General features: G+C 39.1%; 1 protein-coding gene across 1 annotated transcript; it reads left to right on the forward strand.

The window, feature by feature from the left end:
* Positions 1–11: 11 nt before the first annotated feature.
* Positions 12–18,726, forward strand: LOC124605198 (tetratricopeptide repeat protein 36). The gene is made up of 3 exons (XM_047136732.1): positions 12–130; positions 17,894–18,085; positions 18,185–18,726. Exons 1-3 carry the CDS (start codon positions 28–30, stop codon positions 18,439–18,441), a joined length of 552 nt encoding a protein of 183 aa, XP_046992688.1. The 5' UTR covers positions 12–27; the 3' UTR covers positions 18,442–18,726.
* Positions 18,727–20,169: the final 1,443 nt, after the last annotated feature.

The following is a 20,169-nucleotide window of genomic DNA, read 5'->3' on the forward strand; positions in this document are numbered from 1 at the left end:
AAAAATAAACAACGACAAAAGGTAAAAATGTCAACGCAACACGATAGGGAAATACTTGATACCATATTTAATCCTTTAGGGCCCCTCGCAGACAAATTGCCAGATGAGGCAACTGACGAATCTGTTAAAGGTACTGTCTAGTCTTCTTCAGCAGCAGCGTGTAATGTTCTGTTACTTCCAGACAAATATTTTGGTATTGAGAGTTAGTACTGCAGCATATGTCACTTAGGAAATAAGCTTAACAGCAGATGGTTGTCAGTTATAGCGTTTGAAGTAATATTTTCACACAATCTCATTCTCTCAGTATAATTTTAGGTACTGAATTTTGCGGCAGTTCGGTATTGCGTCCATATAACAAAACAACCGTGTAAAAATAAACGGATACATCTGCACAGTTTGAGAATAAGCTTAACACCAGATAGTTCTTAAATATTGCATTTGAAGTAACATGTTTACACAATCTCATTAGTATAATTTTTGGTACGCCTGAATTCTGCGGCAGTGCAGCACTACATTCATAACAATACAACTGCGTAAAAATAAACGGATACATCTGCACAGTATGAGGGTGGATTAAGTACCGCGTTTCAGATTCATAACGTGAACAATAGTAATACTGAATGTTGTATGAAAATGTCAACAGGACTGCTTATCAGAATAACTCGATCACTATCACTTGCGCTAAGAATGAGGAAGGGTGTTGGTCGCCATCCAGAGTAAGGAAGCGACCACTATTAGACGATGGGACAACCCAAATCGCGACAGATGGACCGGTGGTCAAATGTATGTGCTCTAAGCTTCAACTGCAGACCTCCAACATGTTTACTTTTTCCATCTGAATGTATTTACACCAACAGATGTTACATGAAAGATACTCTACATCCGCAATGAAGATGAGACCAATGTTAATATGAGAAGAAATTTTTGTGGCCAATCTGTAAATTAATACTGTATATTCTTCGGTGGGCTCGTTCTGAAGTCATAAATTATATTTTGTTTGTAAAATACACAGCATCATCAAAGAAAACGCCATTTAAACTGCTTTAGGCACTTAATTTATCTGCTCGACAGTTGCGAGAGGTTGATTCAAATGTCTCCGCCCCGCCACCACATTCTCACCCATGCTAGAACACGAAAATAAGTTTCTAAATAAATACCAGTCATTCCATTATGGAAGAAAATCTATGTATGCAACGAAAGAAAAAGAAAAGTTCGTTGTAAAAAAATATTGATGAGATAGGCTGCAACATTAGATCAGGTATAGCAGAACCGTAATTTACAGTGTCATGATTTGACAATGCAATCAGGGCTCATGGTTATCATTAGTACAGATATTTCAGGCATACGGCTGGTCAAGTTTTATTAGGGTATGAAGATCGAAAACATGTTCTGTTGCATAGGCGGGATGCAGTCCGTATGAGGGCAAGGCGTAGGCTGCAAATTTAGCTACCGGTACCTCACATTCCATAAAGCGCGCAAAAGATAAAGAGACTTCCAACGATATTACAACCGTCACCATTCGAACGTTTACTGTGGTTATTGTTGGCCATTGGAAGGAATTCTCTACAACCACATTTAAATCTATAGCGCAAGCTATCGTGAAGTGCGTGGCAAAGGGTACGTCCCATAGTACCGTAACCACTGTTAAGGTTTTTTTTCCGCACCATTCACATATGGAGCGCGGGAAGAATGATATTTTGAACGCCTCTTTGCGTGCTGTAATTATACTAACCTTATTCTCACGTTCCCTATGTGAGCTACACGTAGGGGATTGTAATATATTCCTAGAGTCATCATTTTCAGCCGGTTTTTGAAACTTTGTTAATAGGCTTCCTATCTTTAAAGAGTCCGCCACTTCAATGCCTTCAACAAATTTGTCACACTCACCCACGGATCAAACAAGCCTGTGACCAATATTGCTGTGCATCTCTCTGTACGTTCAATATCCCCGGTTACCCCTACTTGGTACGGGTCCAACACACTTAGGCAATATTACAGAACTGGTCGCAAGAGTGATTTAAAAACAATCTCCCTTGTTGGCTGATTGAACTTCCCCAGTGTTCTGCCAATAAACTCAAGTCTATCACCAGTTACGCCCACGACTGATCCTATATGTGATCATTCCATTTCGTATCCCTACAAACTGTTATGTCCTAGGATTTGTATGTGTTGGCCATTTAAAACAGTGCCTCATTGATGTTATAGAATACTACGTTTTCTCGTTTTGTGAAGTGCAGAGTTTTACATATTTGATCATTTAAAGCGAGTTACAAATCTTTGTACCACTTACTGAGATCTGATTGAATTTTTCTGCAGCTTCTTTCAGATGGTACTTCATTATAGATAACAGGATCATCTGCAAAAAGCCTGAGGTTACTGTTAATGATGTATACAACCTTATTAATACACAACATGACCAGCAAGAGTCCCATCACAGTTTCCTGGGGCACACTCAAACTTACTTCTACATGTGATGAGATAACATGCTGTGTCCTCTGTACCAGAAAGTTTTTAATCCAGTCACAAATTACACGTGATACCCCATATGATTGTACTTTTGACAATAAGCATAGGTGTGGTATTGCATCAAAAGCTTTACAGAAATCAAGAACTACTGCACCTACCTTACTGTCTTGATCCAAAGCTTTCAGTATGTCATGTGAGAAAAGTGTGAGTTGGGTTTCACATGATTGATGTTTTTGGAATCCACGCATGTTGGCACGGAGCAGATCATTCTGTTCAAGATATCTCATTATCTTTGAGCTCAGAATATGTTTTAATATTTTACAACAAATCGATGTCAAGGATACTGGGCAGTAGTTTTGTGGATCACTTCTACTATGCTTCTTGTAGACAGGTGTGACCTTTTTTTTCCCAAGAACTGGGCACCATTTTTTGCTCGAGGGCTCTATGTTCGATTGCAGTTAAAAGAGGGACTGACTTGTTCACAAATTCAGTATAGATTCTGATAGAAATTCCGTCAGGCCTTGGAACTTTGTGTCACTTTAAACAATGACAGCTACACCCTGTAGAACGAGTGATGATGTAAGTAATCAGTGCAGATCAAATGTGCTCAGTTTTGAAAAACGGTATTAGTTTAAGCTATTGTAATTGGTGAACATAACCTCTAATGCAATCAAACAAGCCCATGAACTGTGTTTGTACATGTATAAAAGTACTTGATCTGAACCTGGCGTGGTTTCTGCTCCTTACTTTCAAAGTAACATTGTGAGTAGTATATTTTGTACTTTTTTATTTCAAGTTTCAACATTAAAATGTTTACTATTTTATGCAGTAATAAACTCTGTTGACATAAGTTTTGACTTCAGTGTAAGTGGTTCCCAGATTTCACTCCTAAACTGGATACAAACACATCCATTGCGTGTTCTCTTACATCAAGGGTAACATCCATGCCCTCTGTTCAGAATAGTGTAAGTTTAACACCCAGGTGCTGCTGTTCCAAGCAGACACCCCAAGTGTAACAAGGAAATCATCTTGAAATCTCCCGTTATCAGCACCACTGTAGCAGAGTTCTGATCTTGGCGCACTGACAGTACTGCTGCCAGAAAATGCCATGCCTGATCGTTTTACACCCACTGTGACTGTAACTGACAATTTTTTTGGGTCAACAAGGATACATGTGTAGCTCATCTGCTGCAGAACCCTATTTGCAGTTTGCAGTGAATAGTGTGCTTTGAAGTGTGTATACATGCTGCACAGTCAATTATGCCACATGTTGGTACCTATTTTCCTTTCCAACCTGGACAAACATTCTCCCTATCAGTGGGGAAGAGTAGTACACAATGAAACAAAAATTATATATTTGATGTTTTTGAAGAAATTGTTTCTTACAGAACAAAATATTTGTATTTATTTAAAAGTACAATTCATTACCCACATTATGTAGTAAAATAAAATAATTTGGTCCCTAATTAATATATGAACATACAATTTGAAAGAGACACTCCAAATGTTTATTGTTATTTGAGGAGCTTGAATCATACATTAAACATTAATACATACACTCCTGGAAATGGAAAAAAGAACACATTGACACCGGTGTGTCAGACCCACCATACTTGCTCCGGACACTGCGAGAGGGCTGTACAAGCAATGATCACACGCACGGCACAGCGGACACACCAGGAACCGCGGTGTTGGCCGTCGAATGGCGCTAGCTGCGCAGCATTTGTGCACCGCCGCCGTCAGTGTCAGCCCGTTTGCCGTGGCATACGGAGCTCCATCGCAGTCTTTAACACTGGTAGCATGCCGCGACAGTGTGGACGTGAACCGTATGTGCAGTTGACGGACTTTGAGCGAGGGCGTATAGTGGGCATGCGGGAGGTCGGGTGGACGTACCGCCGAATTGCTCAACACGTGGGGCGTGAGGTCTCCACAGCACATCGATGTTGTCGCCAGTGGTCGGTGGAAGGTGCATGTGCCCGTCGACCTGGGACCGGACCGCAGCGACGCACGGATGCACGCCAAGACCGTTAGGATCCTACGCAGTGCCGTAGGGGACCGCACCGCCACTTCCCAGCAAATTAGGGACACTGTTGCTCCTGGGGTATCGGCGAGGACCATTCGCAACCGTCTCCATGAAGCTGGGCTACGGTCCCGCACACCGTTAGGCCGTCTTCCGCTCACGCCCCAACATCGTGCAGCCCGCCTCCAGTGGTGTCGCGACAGGCATGAATGGAGGGACGAATGGAGACGTGTCGTCTTCAGCGATGAGAGTCGCTTCTGCCTTGGTGCCAATGATGGTCGTATGCGTGTTTGGCGCCGTGCAGGTGAGCGCCACAATCAGGACTGCATACGACTGAGGCACACAGGGCCAACACCCGGCATCATGGTGTGGGGAGCGATCTCCTACACTGGCCGTACACCACTGGTGACCATCGAGGGGACACTGAATAGTGCACGGTACATCCAAACCGTCATCGAACCCATCGTTCTACCATTCCTAGACCGGCAAGGGAACTTGCTGTTCCAACAGGACAATGCACGTCCGCATGTATCCCGTGCCACCCAACGTGCTCTAGAAGGTGTAAGTCAACTACCCTGGCCAGCAAGATCTCCGGATCTGTCCCCCATTGAGCATGTTTGGGACTGGATGAAGCGTCGTCTCACGCGGTCTGCACGTCCAGCACGAACGCTGGTCCAACTGAGGCGCCAGGTGGAAATGGCATGGCAAGCCGTTCCACAGGACTACATCCAGCGTCTCTACAATCGTCTCCATGGGAGAATAGCAGCCTGCATTGCTGCGAAAGGTGGATATACACTGTACTAGTGCCGACATTGTGCATGCTCTGTTGCCTGTGTCTATGTGCCTGTGGTTCTGTCAGTGTGATCATGTGATGTATCTGACCCCAGGAATGTGTCAATAAAGTTTCCCCTTCCTGGGACAATGAATTCACGGTGTTCTTATTTCAATTTCCAGGAGTGTATGTTAAATACAAACATTGTGATACAATAACTTTTACTCACTGAATATCAAATTGATTGCATATATAATTAATTTTGAAAACTCTCCTAGTAGCCATAGGCAGTGCTGGAAGCAGAAACATTGCAGTGACCTTACATGATACAGAAGCTATGTCTTTTGCTTCCGGGAATCACGAAAACCATTTTTTTCTCAAAGGAATGAGACCTCATATTTATCATCACCATCTACCCATAGCCACCAATCACAAGATACCAGTTAAAATCAAAGAGATCTAGTGATGAACACTCCTCTGATTCATCATATGATACCTCATCTTTATTGCTTCATTCATCACTTTCACTTGAAGCTCTTTTACTTTCACATTGCTTAGTTTTTTTGTTGTCGGCTCTCTTCACACTTATTTTCGTCTTTTCTTCTAGCTTTATCCGTTTCGTTAAAGTTTTTTTCTTCAGTAGCCATTTTTGCTGATGTTGCAGTCAATTTGTTGCTTCTCCATTTGAGTGTCCAGTTGTTTTTATAGGAGGAGCTTTTGGAAAACCTTGAAACTCCTTTGGTGAGATACATGATTTGCTGGTTCTACTGTTATCAGTGTATAAACCACAGTTGGCTGCCTCATCATTTTGCATATTAACTTCCAAAGCATTTGGTGGGTTTTACTGGAGTAGGCACACCATCAAAATTTACAGAGTGGTTTGGAACTGCAACCATAAGGAAATCCAACTCATCAAAGATGTTGATATTAAGTGAATAAATTCCACGTTTTCTAAACCCAGAAGTTAAATTTGTTGGTGTCACTGCCTTCAGAAAACTTTCACTGATGAATTCTGCAACTTGATACATTGTCATGGGCTTGAATTTCTAAGCATCCATAAGTCTACACTGTTTCACTGTGTACTGTATACAAATGTTTCACTGCGTACTAAATACACCATCAACTAAAAGGTAGCTGTATGTATTATGGAAAATATTTAACTTACAAGTAAATGTTGTAATTTCTCACTATCAAGAAGATGCAATAGCATGTACAGAAGAATATAGCTCACCATATTTCCCACCAATACAGCCAAAGATGTCCTTGCTAAAGGTCGATATACAGTGATATCGACATGGAGCAAAAATGTTACTAGAAACAGCTGAAATAGACTGTTTCACTGTTCACTACTCTCTTCTATCTCTTTTTGTGTTGGCTTGTGTCAATTCAGAGTCAGATCCTTTATTCACCATTGACCACCTGAGGTGGAATAGGCAATTTACATGGATATCATATAACATTTTCCTTGAATAGTAGCTTAAAGCTAAATGAGCATTGCAAATAGTGCCCATAGATGATAACATACACCATAACATAACATAAATACATTCAGTGACATCACATAATGAAATCCTTAAAAATTAATGTCAATTGATTTTATATTCATAAATTCTGTTATATTGTAAAAAGGATTGATTAGTAACCAGTTTAGTAGCTTGCTCCTGAAGCTACTTATGTGAGCCGACCAAGAAGAAAATGGAAGTTATTAAATATTTTTAGACTATTGATTAGATGGGAATTCCCTGTTCTTTTCAGCCTGTGCCTAGGTATGTCTAATTTTGTTTTGCCTCTGGTATTATGGTGGTGTATGTTTTCCCTCATTTCAAAATCTGCTATGTTGTTTTTTGTATACAATTCTGAGGCGTATTTATAAAGATTAATAACTGTTAATATTTTCAGCTGAATGAACAGTGGCCAGCAGTGTTCTGATCTACCAGAATTGCTCATTGCACGTATCACTTTCTTCTGAATTATTAGAACTTTGGTGATGTGAGGAGTGTGTCCCCATATGAGCAGTCCATACTCTATATGTGACCGAAAGAGTCCAAAATAAATTACTCTTAAATATTCTTTTGTCACCAGGCTTCTCAGTTTCCACATTAAATGTGTAACTCGATACAATTTTGTGTAGGTATGGTTGATGTGTGTTTCCCAAGTTAGCTTAGAGTCTACATGAATTCCTAGAATTTTAACTGCTTTCACCTCTACCTCATTTGACAATCCTAGTATAATCTGTTGGTTTTTATCAGGATTGCAAAGCAGTGTACTTGATGAGAACCAACAATGTGGATTACTTTCACTTCCTGTTGTCTTGTGGAATTTTCTTCTGCAGCAGTGCATCTATGAGGGCACGCTGAAAGTAATGCCTCCAAATATTTTGTGTGAAATCTCATAAGTTGTTTAAAGAAAACAAATGTTATTAACATTCTACATATTTATTCTTTATGTGTACACATTTGTAGCCCTCTGCTGCTAGAGACCTCCGAATTGTGCATAACATGGTGATGTGTAACGTAACCACACCTATGCTTATTGTCAAAAGTTCAGTCACATGGGGTATCGAGTGAAATTTGTGACTGGATTAAGGTTATTTTTGAGATGGAGGGTGCAACATGTTACCTTGGATGGAGAGGCACCATCAGCTGTAGAAGTAACTTCAGGTGTGCCCCAGAGAAGTGTGTTGGAACCATTATCAGTCATGTTTTATATTAATTACTTTGCAGGCAATATTAATAGTAACCTCAGACTTTTTCAAATGATGCAGTTATCTATAATAAAGTACTATCTGAAAGAAGCTGCATAAATATTGTCAGATCTCGATAAGATTTCAAAGTGGTGCAAAGATTGGCATCTTGCTTTAAATGTTTAGACATGTACAAATGTGCATTTCACAAAATGAAAAAATGTAGTATACTAAGACTATAATACCAATGAGTCACTGTTGGAATCGGCCAACTCATACAAATATTTTGTAGGGATATGAAACTGAATGAACACATAGTTTCAGTTGTGGGTAAAGCAGGTGGTAGACTTCAGTTTATTGGTAGGATACTGGGGAAGTGCAGTTCGTCTACTAAAGAAATTGCTTACAAATCACTCATGCGACCCATGCTAGAATATTGCTCATGTGTGTGGGACACATACCAGATAGGACTAACATGGTATATTGAACATATATAGTGGAGGGCAGTATGAATGGTCATAGGTTTGTTTAATCCATGGGAGCGTGTTACAGAGATACTGAAGGAAATTAAAGTTTGAAGAATCAGCTTTAAATGGTGAATCTAGGAATGTACTACAATCCCCTATGTATTACTCACATAGAGATCATAAGGATAAGATTAGAGTAATTACTGCATGCACACAGGCATTCAAACAGTCATTTTTCCCAAACTCCATATGTAAATGGAATGGGAAGAAACACTAATAACTGGTACATTGGAATGTACCCTTTCCCATGCATCTCATGGTGGTTTGCAGAGTGTAGCTGTGACTATGTAGGAGTGTGAGAAACAGTATCCTGTAATTGAGTTTTGAATTCGAAGAGTTCATCCACACAGGGAGCACATTATCCTTCAGCATGATAATGCCAGACCACACACGGGCACTGCAACATCTGCCACAGTCCAATGCCTTGGGTTCACTGTCATTGGTCATCCTCCCTTAAGTTCTGACATGTCTCCATTTTATTTTCATCTGTTTCCAAAACTTAAAGAACACCTTTGAGGACTTCACTTTGATCATGCTGAAATAGTTGAAGTAGAGGTGAGATTTTGGCTTCGTAAACAAAGTCAAACATTTTACAGCAACAGTATCAGAAAACTGGTTTCTCGTTGGTAAAAATTGACTGTGTTGACAAATAAATATGGAGACATTAAGAATAAAGATGTACAATGGTAATAACAATTGTTTTACTTAAAAAGCTTTAAGAGTTTACACGTAAATATATCTGAGGCATTATGTTTCAGCATGCCCTTGTAAATTAAACAGTATTTATTCAGCCAACATTTACAGTAAGAATATTGTGTAATGTAGATAACCATACATCTTTAGGTGCTTACCTTAAGTGAATAGAATGGATGGTGAGAAAGAATAAGCTCCACACTAAGATAACTTAATATATTTACATTAAAGCACCAATTACAAACACAGCGACTTAGCGCCAAAGTGCAAGTTAGCCTAACTGTAAGTTTGTCAGTTAGTAGATCAGCAGGTAGGCATACTTACTCACCCAACACCAACTCTGCCAGTGAACAACCTAAATCTTTTTCACTCCTGATCGAAAGCCTAACAATATTTGCTTCAGCGACATGTCACCAGTCGGTGTCTGCTGTAACAGTTTGTGCAGTCTGCTCTCCAGGGCTTCAAATGTGGCACTACACAATGAAACCTGTTGAATAAAGCAAGGATGCTGTGTTGCAAAAATATGCACTCTGCCTGCCTGAACCACAAGTGTGGTCATTTTCTCCAGAAGGTGAGAAGTTTCAAATTTCTGAAGTTCCTGCCTTGAATTTTAGGGACCTGTAGGTTCATTTGAAGAGCCTGCCTCTGCTGTGGTACCTTTTGTACTGCATTTTGAGGTTGCTACTGTGGCTCCAACTTGATTGTAGCATTGTCATTATTGTTAATCATGATTCTAGTTCTTTGTTGGGGTCACCATTTAAGCTATCTACCTTAAGTGAACAGAATTGATAGCGAGAAAGGATAAGCTCCCCACTTGCAAGATAACTTAATATATTTATACTAAAGCATCAATTACAAACACGGTGAGTTAGCACCAAAATATATCAAGAGCGAGCACCAAAACAATAAAACAGAGAAGTCATATATAAAGATGAAATGTACTGAAACATGTCACTGCAGCCTTTGTCCACTGATCGACATTACTTGCCTCTACACATACTCCAGAAGCCTTTGCAATATCTTGCACTCGCTTCTAAATACTCACTAATGTTTTCTTTCTCTTTTTTTCCTGGTAGTAAATAAAATTTCTTGCAGCCAAACAATGAAGCATATAATCATAATACAATACACAAAAATTATATTCATACAGGTTTTGACTTCTTGTTTCGGTTGAGATTGGAGCTATGTATTCTGGTGCAATGACCTTCATCAAGCTTCCACTAACACATAACAAGAAATTGGGAACTCAACTGACTTAAAAGAAAATTAAATACATACCTCATTATTCACTGTTTCTGAAAATTATCTGACTTTCTAGATTTAAAGATTACAAAGTTTTGTTAGCTGCATGTCCAGCAGCAGCAGCATTTGTTGCGATACTGCTTGACAAATAGTAATGTACTGTAAACAGTGTTCAGTATTTACAGATGTTGAGAACTATTTCCTTTCAAAATACTAATGAAATCAAGTAAATGTTAAGCTAATAGTGAAAGACAAAAACAACCTATTTAAGTATAACTGAGGAGGCAGTAATGTTTTTCAAAGTGAGATTTTCTTTCCAATTACCTTGATTAAATTTGGCTGGCACAAATATGAATAACATTAACAAATAGGGGCTAAGTCAATTGTTAATAAAGTATACGGATTAAGTTTCTATGATTTGCTTGTCTTTTGTTAATGTGTACCTCAATTTGGTCCACTCCTCCTTCTCGATGTGATCTGTGGACTATGATGAATGAATGAAATGAATGACATCAATTCTCTTGGATGGGATGTTGGTTTTCAATATCTTCTGCTAGTAATTTCAACATATTCATCCATTTTTCAATTCAGAAAATTATTATAATGCCGGGACAGATATGCTGACCAGCACTTACCTTCATGAAGTGCAACTCGCAGTACTGCACTCAAAAACAGAGCTCAGCAGTTTTGGAGGTAATGGTTCAGAGAGTAAGGGTGTATTAAATATGGGGAGGAGGGGGGGGGAGGCACTTGTTGGAAGGGGAGGAGGGCAGGTCACTCAGAATCTGGGCAAGGACGGACCCAACATCCAAACAGAGACTTTCCCTCTTCTCTATCCCATCCAATTTCTCTTTCCTCCCTGAAAAAAGCGAAGCACTGGTATTTATTTTTGTTTGCTCCTCTCAGCTGAACTGTGAGTTACACTATCTTATTGGAGGAAAGTGCTGTCCAGCACAACTCTCCTTTTGATAATTTATTATTGTGTCATTACTCACATCATCATTAATACCCAGCATCATATGCATCATCATTTTAATTATTTTATTGTTTTTCTCCTTATATTGCTCTTTTGTGTCCTATCTTTTAAATCCTACCCCTCCCTTGTCTGTCCACTTAATTACATGGCCAGTTAACCATCTTGCAATATTTTCTGCCTGTCTCTTTATATTCCTATCATTTCCATTCCATTCTTTCTTCTTCTGTAGGAGTGCCTACCAAACATTGTTTTTTTCCTGATACACTCACATTTTCTATTAATAATCACTGAATGCTTTAATCTTCTCTTTATATCTGTACATTCATCAGCAATCGCTTCCTTCATATGCATTTTTCATCTGCTTATATCAGCTTTTCATGACACACAGTATTGTATAACAAAATGCCTTACAGCAGACAGTCAACTGAATGGGCTTCCCACTGTGGTTGAATGCAATAACTCCCACTATAGTTGACCCGGTGTAAGTTGACCCCTGACATTTACTGTGGGCTGGGTGCCACCTGAAACGATAATAGAACACAATTTTGAAAACATCTTGTTGTCACAACTCTGAAGACGACGGCTACTGTTTTTGCCTACATCCATTAGCACTTTGCACTGGAAAGCTGGCAACAGTGCCACGAGCTGTCAGCAATCATTTTATGCCATATTGACTCTAGCTGACGTGCATCTTATTTAATTTTAAGATACTGATCACACTATGCATGTAGTTAATGCTGACACGTATTAATGTGCATGTATGCTACTTCAAGAACAAACGTACATGTGTGTTGCACTATTTGATTTTACATGTGGACTCAACACCTGCAATATTGTGCTCGTACCTGTTATGGTTATGCTGAACTCTAAGTTTAGAGATACTATCACATCGACACCTGTGATATTGTGCTCGTACTTGCTATGGTTATGCTGAACTCTTAGTTTAGAGATACCATCACATGCTGCTTTCTCCCCCTCTGCTATGTGGATCAAATGCTTTTTTATAGCTTGATGATATTCAAGGGGTAAAATTAGTTAATTAGCTAACAATGGAATAAAGTGTTTATTTCAAAACAAAAGAACATCCTACACATGAAAATAATCACTCTTAGGCAATGTGCAGTTAATGCAGACCTACAGATAAAGAAAGACGATTGCTTACAACCTTCTTTCTCAATCTCTCCAAACAAATTAGAACATCAGACAGATATCTGATTAGCAAATACCAAATAGGTTTCACAACAGGCCAGTTATGTGAGGAGTCATGTCATGGACCTACTGCTGTATGAGTACGATTGTCAACTTTTATTGCTTTACTTTATTTATCTTAATCATTCACAGACCATCCCACAATGATATAGGACTTGTCAGGGTAATACAGTGCACATAAATGGGTCAAAATATACTAAACACAATATATATTGCTGTATCCTACTACTGGTGCATGTGAGTGAAAGTGCATCAAGTGTAGTGTTGCCACGTATGTGTACGTAAATCAACCGCTAGCTATATCAGAGGGGGCCAGCCACGAGAGGCTGCCTGTATGAAATGTGCACATGGAATGGTCTCTGCTGTACTGCCTACTGGTGGCTCAAGCCTGCATACACACAGAGCAGCACTAACTCACTCTATGTCCTTTTAGTTTGTACTGCTCACATCAGTTGTTCTGTGTATTGGTTATGATGCACCTTCTGTGTGGTTCTTTTGTCTTGTTACATGTGGAGTCATGAAAGCCTTGTTTCTATTATTATGCAAAGGTTTATGAATAAAGCCATATGTGTGTTACTTGGATCAGTTTCATGCACGATTTGGTTACTACAAATATAACATGCTTTGTGAGGATAGAACAGGTCATCTATGAGGATAGGACAAGCGGTCAGGTGAGGCTTTGATTAGTGATCCATCCCAGCATTTGCCTTAGTGATCTAGGAAAACCACAGAAAACCCATATCAAGATTGCTGGACAGAGCAACTCCATCCTCCTGGATATGAGATTAGTGTCCTAACAGCTGCACTGCCTCATTTGGTAAGTCCCTATTGTATAATGTTCCCTGATTTACGAACAATTTGTTTCGGGTAACATGTAATATGAAAAATAGTTTTGTTCTTCTTTGTTGAACACACTAAGGATACCTGCTGATGGCTCCTGGACTGTTTCCAATAACTTATAATATATAATATAGTTCCAATCTTTATTTCCAAACACATTAAGGACAGCCATTTGTGCCTTCTGGACTGTGGAGATGCTGCTGTGCTTCTAGAACCAACTTCAAAAAAGTCTGCCTCTGTGGACAGACATACTATATTTGGCACAGAGGAATAACTCACATTGGACAAGAAGACTGGAAAATAATATTCCACAGTCCTATGAATATGGTAACTAAAATGATATTCCTTGGTAGATATGTGACATCACAAACATATGAGTGGAAATATTAGTGAAGATATTTTGAATATGTCACTTATTTGTACCACTTTCAATTACATTTGTGTAGTATAAAGATATACAGTATCAATCTAAAAACAAAGATGATGTGACTTACCAAACAAAAGCGCTGACACGTCGATAGACACACAAACAAACACACAAAATTCAAGCTTTCGCAACAAACTGTTGCCTCATCAGGAAAGAGGGAAGGAGAGGGAAAGACGAAAGGATGTGGGTTTTAAGGGAGAGGGTAAGGAGTCATTCCAATCCCGGGAGCGGAAAGACTTACCTTAGGGGGAAAAAAGGACGGGTATACACTCGCACACACACACACATATCCATCCACACATATACAGACACAAGCAGACAGTCTGCTTGTCTGTATATGTGTGGATGGATATGTGTGTGTGTGTGCGAGTGTATACCCGTCCTTTTTTCCCCCTAAGGTAAGTCTTTCCGCTCCCGGGATTGGAATGACTCCTTACCCTCTCCCTTAAAACCCACATCCTTTCGTCTTTCCCTCTCCTTCCCTCTTTCCTGATGAGGCAACAGTTTGTTGCGAAAGCTTGAATTTTGTGTGTTTGTTTGTGTGTCTATCGACGTGTCAGCGCTTTCGTTTGGTAAGTCACATCATCTTTGTTTTTAGATATATTTTTCCCATGTGGAATGTTTCCATCTATTAATTCATATCATTGATATACAGTATCTGAATGAAGTACATTTTGTTGCCAAGAGGGCACTCTGTGAAGACTTCAATGACTACCACACCAAAATATTAATGAAAGATCTCTCACAAATCTCAGAGAGATTCTGTTCATACAATGATGAGCCAGAACATTATGACCACTGACCTACTACCAATATAAACCCATCCAGGTGATATCCGTGTCACCTGTCAAGGAATAATTTCTAGTCATCACATGCATGGTGCATGTAGTATCGGTTAGTGTGCTGTCCATGTGTAGAATGGGGAAGGCACACAATCTATCTGAGTTTGATCCAGGACAGATTGCGATGGCCCAGAGGCTAAGAACAAGCAATTTGGAAACTGCATGACTTGTCGGGTGTTCGAGAAATGCTGTGATGAGTGTCTTCTACTCATGGTGAAACCATGTCCAGATGTTGTGGGGTTGGTTGGCCACCCCTCATTAAAAATGTTGGATGTTTTAGGCTGGGCAGACTGGTAAAACAGGACAGGTGACTAACTGTGGTGGAACTAATATCAGACTTTAATGCTGGCCAGAATACAAGTGTGTCTGAACACGCAGTGTACTGAACACTCCTAACGATGGGTCTCTGCATGTGCCAATGTTAACACCATGACATCAGCAACTACAACTGAAATGGGCATGTGAGCACTGGCACTGGATGTTGGCACAATGGCAGAGCATTGCATGGTCTGATGAATCTTGATACCTTCTTCATCATGCTGATGGGATGGCATGAATCCATTGTCTTCCAGGGGAACAGCTCCTTGATATAAGTATGGGGGAACATAGGCAGGCTGGTAGCACCTCCATTACACTCTGGGGAACACACATGCACACGTGGGCATCCATGAGTCCAGTGCAGCTCTTGCAAGGCACCATGATGGCCAATGAGTATTGTACACTGATTGCAGAGCACATATGCTCTGTCATGATGATTATATTTCCCGACGGCAAAGGCATTTTTCAACAAGACAATGTGCCATGTCACAAGGCCAGGAATGGCAGCATCAGAACTCACCCCCCCCCCCCCCCCCTGCAATTTATGGGAATTAGATGACTTGAGTGTGCAGATGTGGCGCCAACTCCCTCCAGTGACCTACCGAGGCCTCATTGCTTCCATGCCACAAGGCGTCACCAGTGTTATCCATGCCAAACATGGACATACCATCTATTAGGTAGGTGGTCATAATGTTCTGGCTGATCAGTGTATGTAGCAAGGAACTGAAATTGAGGCTATCAGAGCAAAAGCATAAATGCTGAATTCCATATTCAAACGAAGGGTATAGCCAGGAGTATTATCCAAATTTAATTCTTGCACCATTGTAGAGATGAGTGATATAGATATCAGTGCCAGTGGTGTTGAGAAAGAGCTTAAATTGAACAGAACTCCAGGAGTCGATGGAATTCCTATCAATGTCTGTACCAAATTTGCAGCAGAGTCCAAATTTGCAGTAGAGTTAGCTTCTCCTTTAATCACGGTGTATTGTAGGTTAAAACTGCAACCAGCAGTTGGAAGAAAACACAGGTCTCATTCATATGTACTGACAGTACTGAGGATTTCTTGGTAGGAAGGTACAGCATTTTGCCTTCGAGGGAGAGTCATCAATAGATGTAGAAGTAACATCAAGTGTGCCCCAGGGCAGTGTGTTGGGACCATTTCTCTTCATGTTGTGTATTAATGGCCTTGGAGACAATATTAACAGTAACCTTATAATTACCCTGGAGACAATATTCATAGTAACATCAGTCATTTCTGTAACTGTAATGAGTACTGCTTGAGAAAATTTGCACAAATATTGTCTGATCTTGATAAGATTTCAAAGTAGTGCAGAGATTGGCAACTTGTTTTAAATGTTCATAAAAGGAAAATTGTGTACCGTACTTCACTGAATGAAAAAATGCAATATCCTATAACTTCAACACCTATGAGTTACAACAGTGCATTTGCGTCAGTGTGTGGTCTATTTTTGATGAAGACCTTACTGGCTGAAAGCTTTATTTGTGACAGTCTTTTTGTTGTGCCCATCTGTGACTCAGAATCTTCGCTATTCATTTTCATAATATTGATATAATTTTGTAGGTACATTCAGTGACATATGCGGATACTGTCTGCAAAACGTGTTGCAAACAGATTTAGTATCAAAGGAGTAATAAATTCAATGTCATGCATGATGCAGCAGTTTCTCACACATCTCTGCTTTTATGACTATATATCTCCTGATCTATGTGTCACACAATGATACAATTTTGCACATAGATTAAGTGCTACATGTGAGTACTGCCTGCAAAATGTGTCATGAATACAGTTAGTAGTAAAAAAAAGTAATAATTTAAAACATCTCACCTCTTATGAAAATGTAGTAAGTGATAAAATTTTTCCTTTAATCTTCATGTGAGTAGTGTCAGTGAGAAAAGTTCCATAAAGGTTTGAAATTATGTGTAAAGTTCGTTGCAAGTCACTAAGTGCACTAGATCTCAAATACGGGATGAATAAAACTGGTATTTGTGCATTGTGGTCCACACTTCTTTTCCAACCCCCTTTATTCCTTTTGACAGGTAGGCAGTTCTTACCCCCATGGTGATTTTTTTCTAGACAGTAAGTGATATGTATTCCAAGTTTGGTTGAAATCAGTCCAGTGGTTTCTGAGGATATTTGGAAATAAATAATAGCTGTGTCAGATTCTATATATGACCCTTTTCTTCAGTTTCATCTTCCCCTGTCTACATATCAAGTCTCGTTGAAGTGAAATTTTTTTGTAAAGATGAATACATAATACATATTTTACAAAGATTTTAAAATAAATTGATGATGTTGTTGTCTTAGGAACCATTCTACTTGAAAGCTGATATATTCATTTAAAAGTCAGCTGCATAATGATTCCACATGACTGCATTCATGAAAAGAAATCCAAACCATAAATAGCCAGTGTGCCCAGCAGCCCTGTGTAGCCATTATTAATATCTTATTTTGTATATTTCGTCTTCCTGTTTTTCTTGTACTCTATTCTCCAAAACTGTAAAAACCAGCCAATTATGAAATGCATATGTATATATTGAGGAAGCAGAAATAAATAATGGGGTCTTCTCAGAACAACTACAAAAGCACCTAATTTTTTTTCAAAAGTAGTTGCTTTTCTAGTTATTCTGCTATATCCACTTAGTGCCTTTTTAGGCACAAATGCAGTAAACCAGACTGGTGGTAAATAATTGTAAATTTATAGACTCAATCACTGCACCTTGTTGACAGTAAAACTTTATGAAGCCATACACAGAATATGATTTATGTATGAATGAGTGGTGTTTTAAAAACACAAAAAATACATGAGAATAATTAATGTGGTATAGAATTATTTCTTAATTTCAAAATAAATTCCAGATGAAGAAGATGAAAGTGATCCCACCGTCAAAGCTGCAAAGCAACTGGAAATGGATGCAGTCACCCTTGCAGAATCTGGAAATATTGAGGCTGCCATTAACCTGTTTACTAAGGCCATAGCTACGGCACCTTCTAGACCTTCTGCATACAACAATCGAGCACAAGCATACAGGCTCGGTGGAAAAATTTCAGGTGAGAGAAAAGTCCTACATATTTACTGAACATAAAAATATTACCATTTTGGTGTGTAATTTACTGATAGGTTGGTATGCAACATATTGAATATTTCAGAAGCTGTCGCAGACTTAAACTTGGCGATACAGTTGAGCAACGGCCATGGTAAATCGGGGTGCCAAGCACTTTGTCAACGAGGTATTATTCATCGTAAGGAGGGCAATGATGATCTAGCAAAGGAAGATTTCAAAGCTGCAGCAAACTTGGGAAGCAAATTTGCAAAGCATCAGCTAGTGGAAATGAATCCATACGCAGCACTCTGCAATCAGATGCTTCATGATGTTATGAAAAAATTACAGGCACAGGAAGCATAAAACACTCAATTGTGTCATATGAATAAACGGAAACTGGCAATACTCTTTGAACTTCTGACTCTGTTACATTAAACATGTGGGAGAAGGGATACTAAGCATGCAACACTAACTGAAGATAATCATGCAAATTACTAAATAATGATATTAACAGTATCTTTCAAGGTGTTTTGAGGAATGGCAAAAAAGGAAAAAAATTGCTAATGAAAATGGTTAATGGTTAATTCAGGAAAAAGGTCATACTGTATATTTCATTATCAAAATAAACACTGTTCTTTATAACATTTAGATTATTGTGAACTGTATCCAAAATCATCCCCAAAACTCCTCTGGTACTGCATCTTATATTTCCCAAACATATGATAGTAATGATTAATGATGATGATGATGATGATGATTATTATTATTATTATTATTATTCCTGGTCAAATCTTTCTACTGGGTACCACTTCAGCAACTTGCATGTCCCTGATCCTTTATTGTGATTGAATTTGAACCACGTGCTGTTCCAAGTGAAACTTCACATGATTAAGAGGTGGTGACTACTTTAAAGGCAGACTAAAATATTCCATAGTTTGACTGAAATTGGATCCCTGACGTTTCGGTTTCCAGGCGTGTACTTTACCACTAAGTCTGACAGTGTAGTGATATCCAATGTTTCAATCATAGTATCAAGCTGATAGTACCACCAGACACTTTGGCTTTCCTGAGAAGTGTAATATTATTTATACAAAAAAGTTATAAAACTATTTAGTGATTTCACAAATGATTGTAAAATACCAGTTTTGATTTACAGTAAACTTATGTACTTATTACAGAACAGTAAACATCTAGCACAGTATTCTGTGATTTAGACTCACTCTGAAAATCATCATCATCGTCATCATCATCATCATTGTAGCTACAACAATTGTAGTGTCTCTTCCCACTGGTTTCACCAAAGCTAACAAAATGCCAAGCAATTGTATTTAGGAATTAGCTTTTATGCAGTAGTACAACCCTTAACCAGTTGCTATACTCATGTATGTAGAACACTTAAAACTTGCTGAAATTTGACACATACTTGTTGTAGAACAATATTCTACTAACTGAAGACTGGCTTCCTCTTAATCTACACTTTGTTCATCTGTACATTTTCGAGAAATGTTTTGTACTGGAACTGTACCAGGATCCTAAATTTGTTGAAAATGAGGTTAAACAGTCTTGAATGTTTATATTGCAGTAAGGAAACAATTTACAGTATTCTCTATAAGCAGCAAGAGCATTTCCTTTAAAAACTTGAACACAAGTACCATGCTGACATATTAAGCACAGAGGAACTATTCGACCAATTGGTTGCAGTTCTTAGGTCACAAAGCCTTACAATGACTGGGAGAGTGGTGTGCTGACCACTGGCCCCTCCATATTATATCCAATGACACCACTGGCATAAGATGACACAGTGATTGACAGGGTCCAATTGCCAACCGAGGGCACAATGCGGAACTTTATGTTGCCTTACCTGTCTTACATTAAGCATCCATAAAGATGTGGGGCATTGTTCACTGCTTGTTTTGGCATATAGAGAGTTTGAAAATGAAGGCTTGCCTTATAAGTGTTAGTCTTATGTTTCAGGATGAAGTGTGCACAGAAAAACTGTGTGCAGCAACTTTAAACTGCTGTATTCCCATACCCAATGGAACTGGAGAAGAGGATATGTATTTTTCAACACAAAACAGTCCATAAATCCAC

This window comes from Schistocerca americana, chromosome 3, assembly GCF_021461395.2.
Source record: "Schistocerca americana isolate TAMUIC-IGC-003095 chromosome 3, iqSchAmer2.1, whole genome shotgun sequence".
NCBI lineage: Eukaryota > Metazoa > Arthropoda > Insecta > Orthoptera > Acrididae > Schistocerca > Schistocerca americana.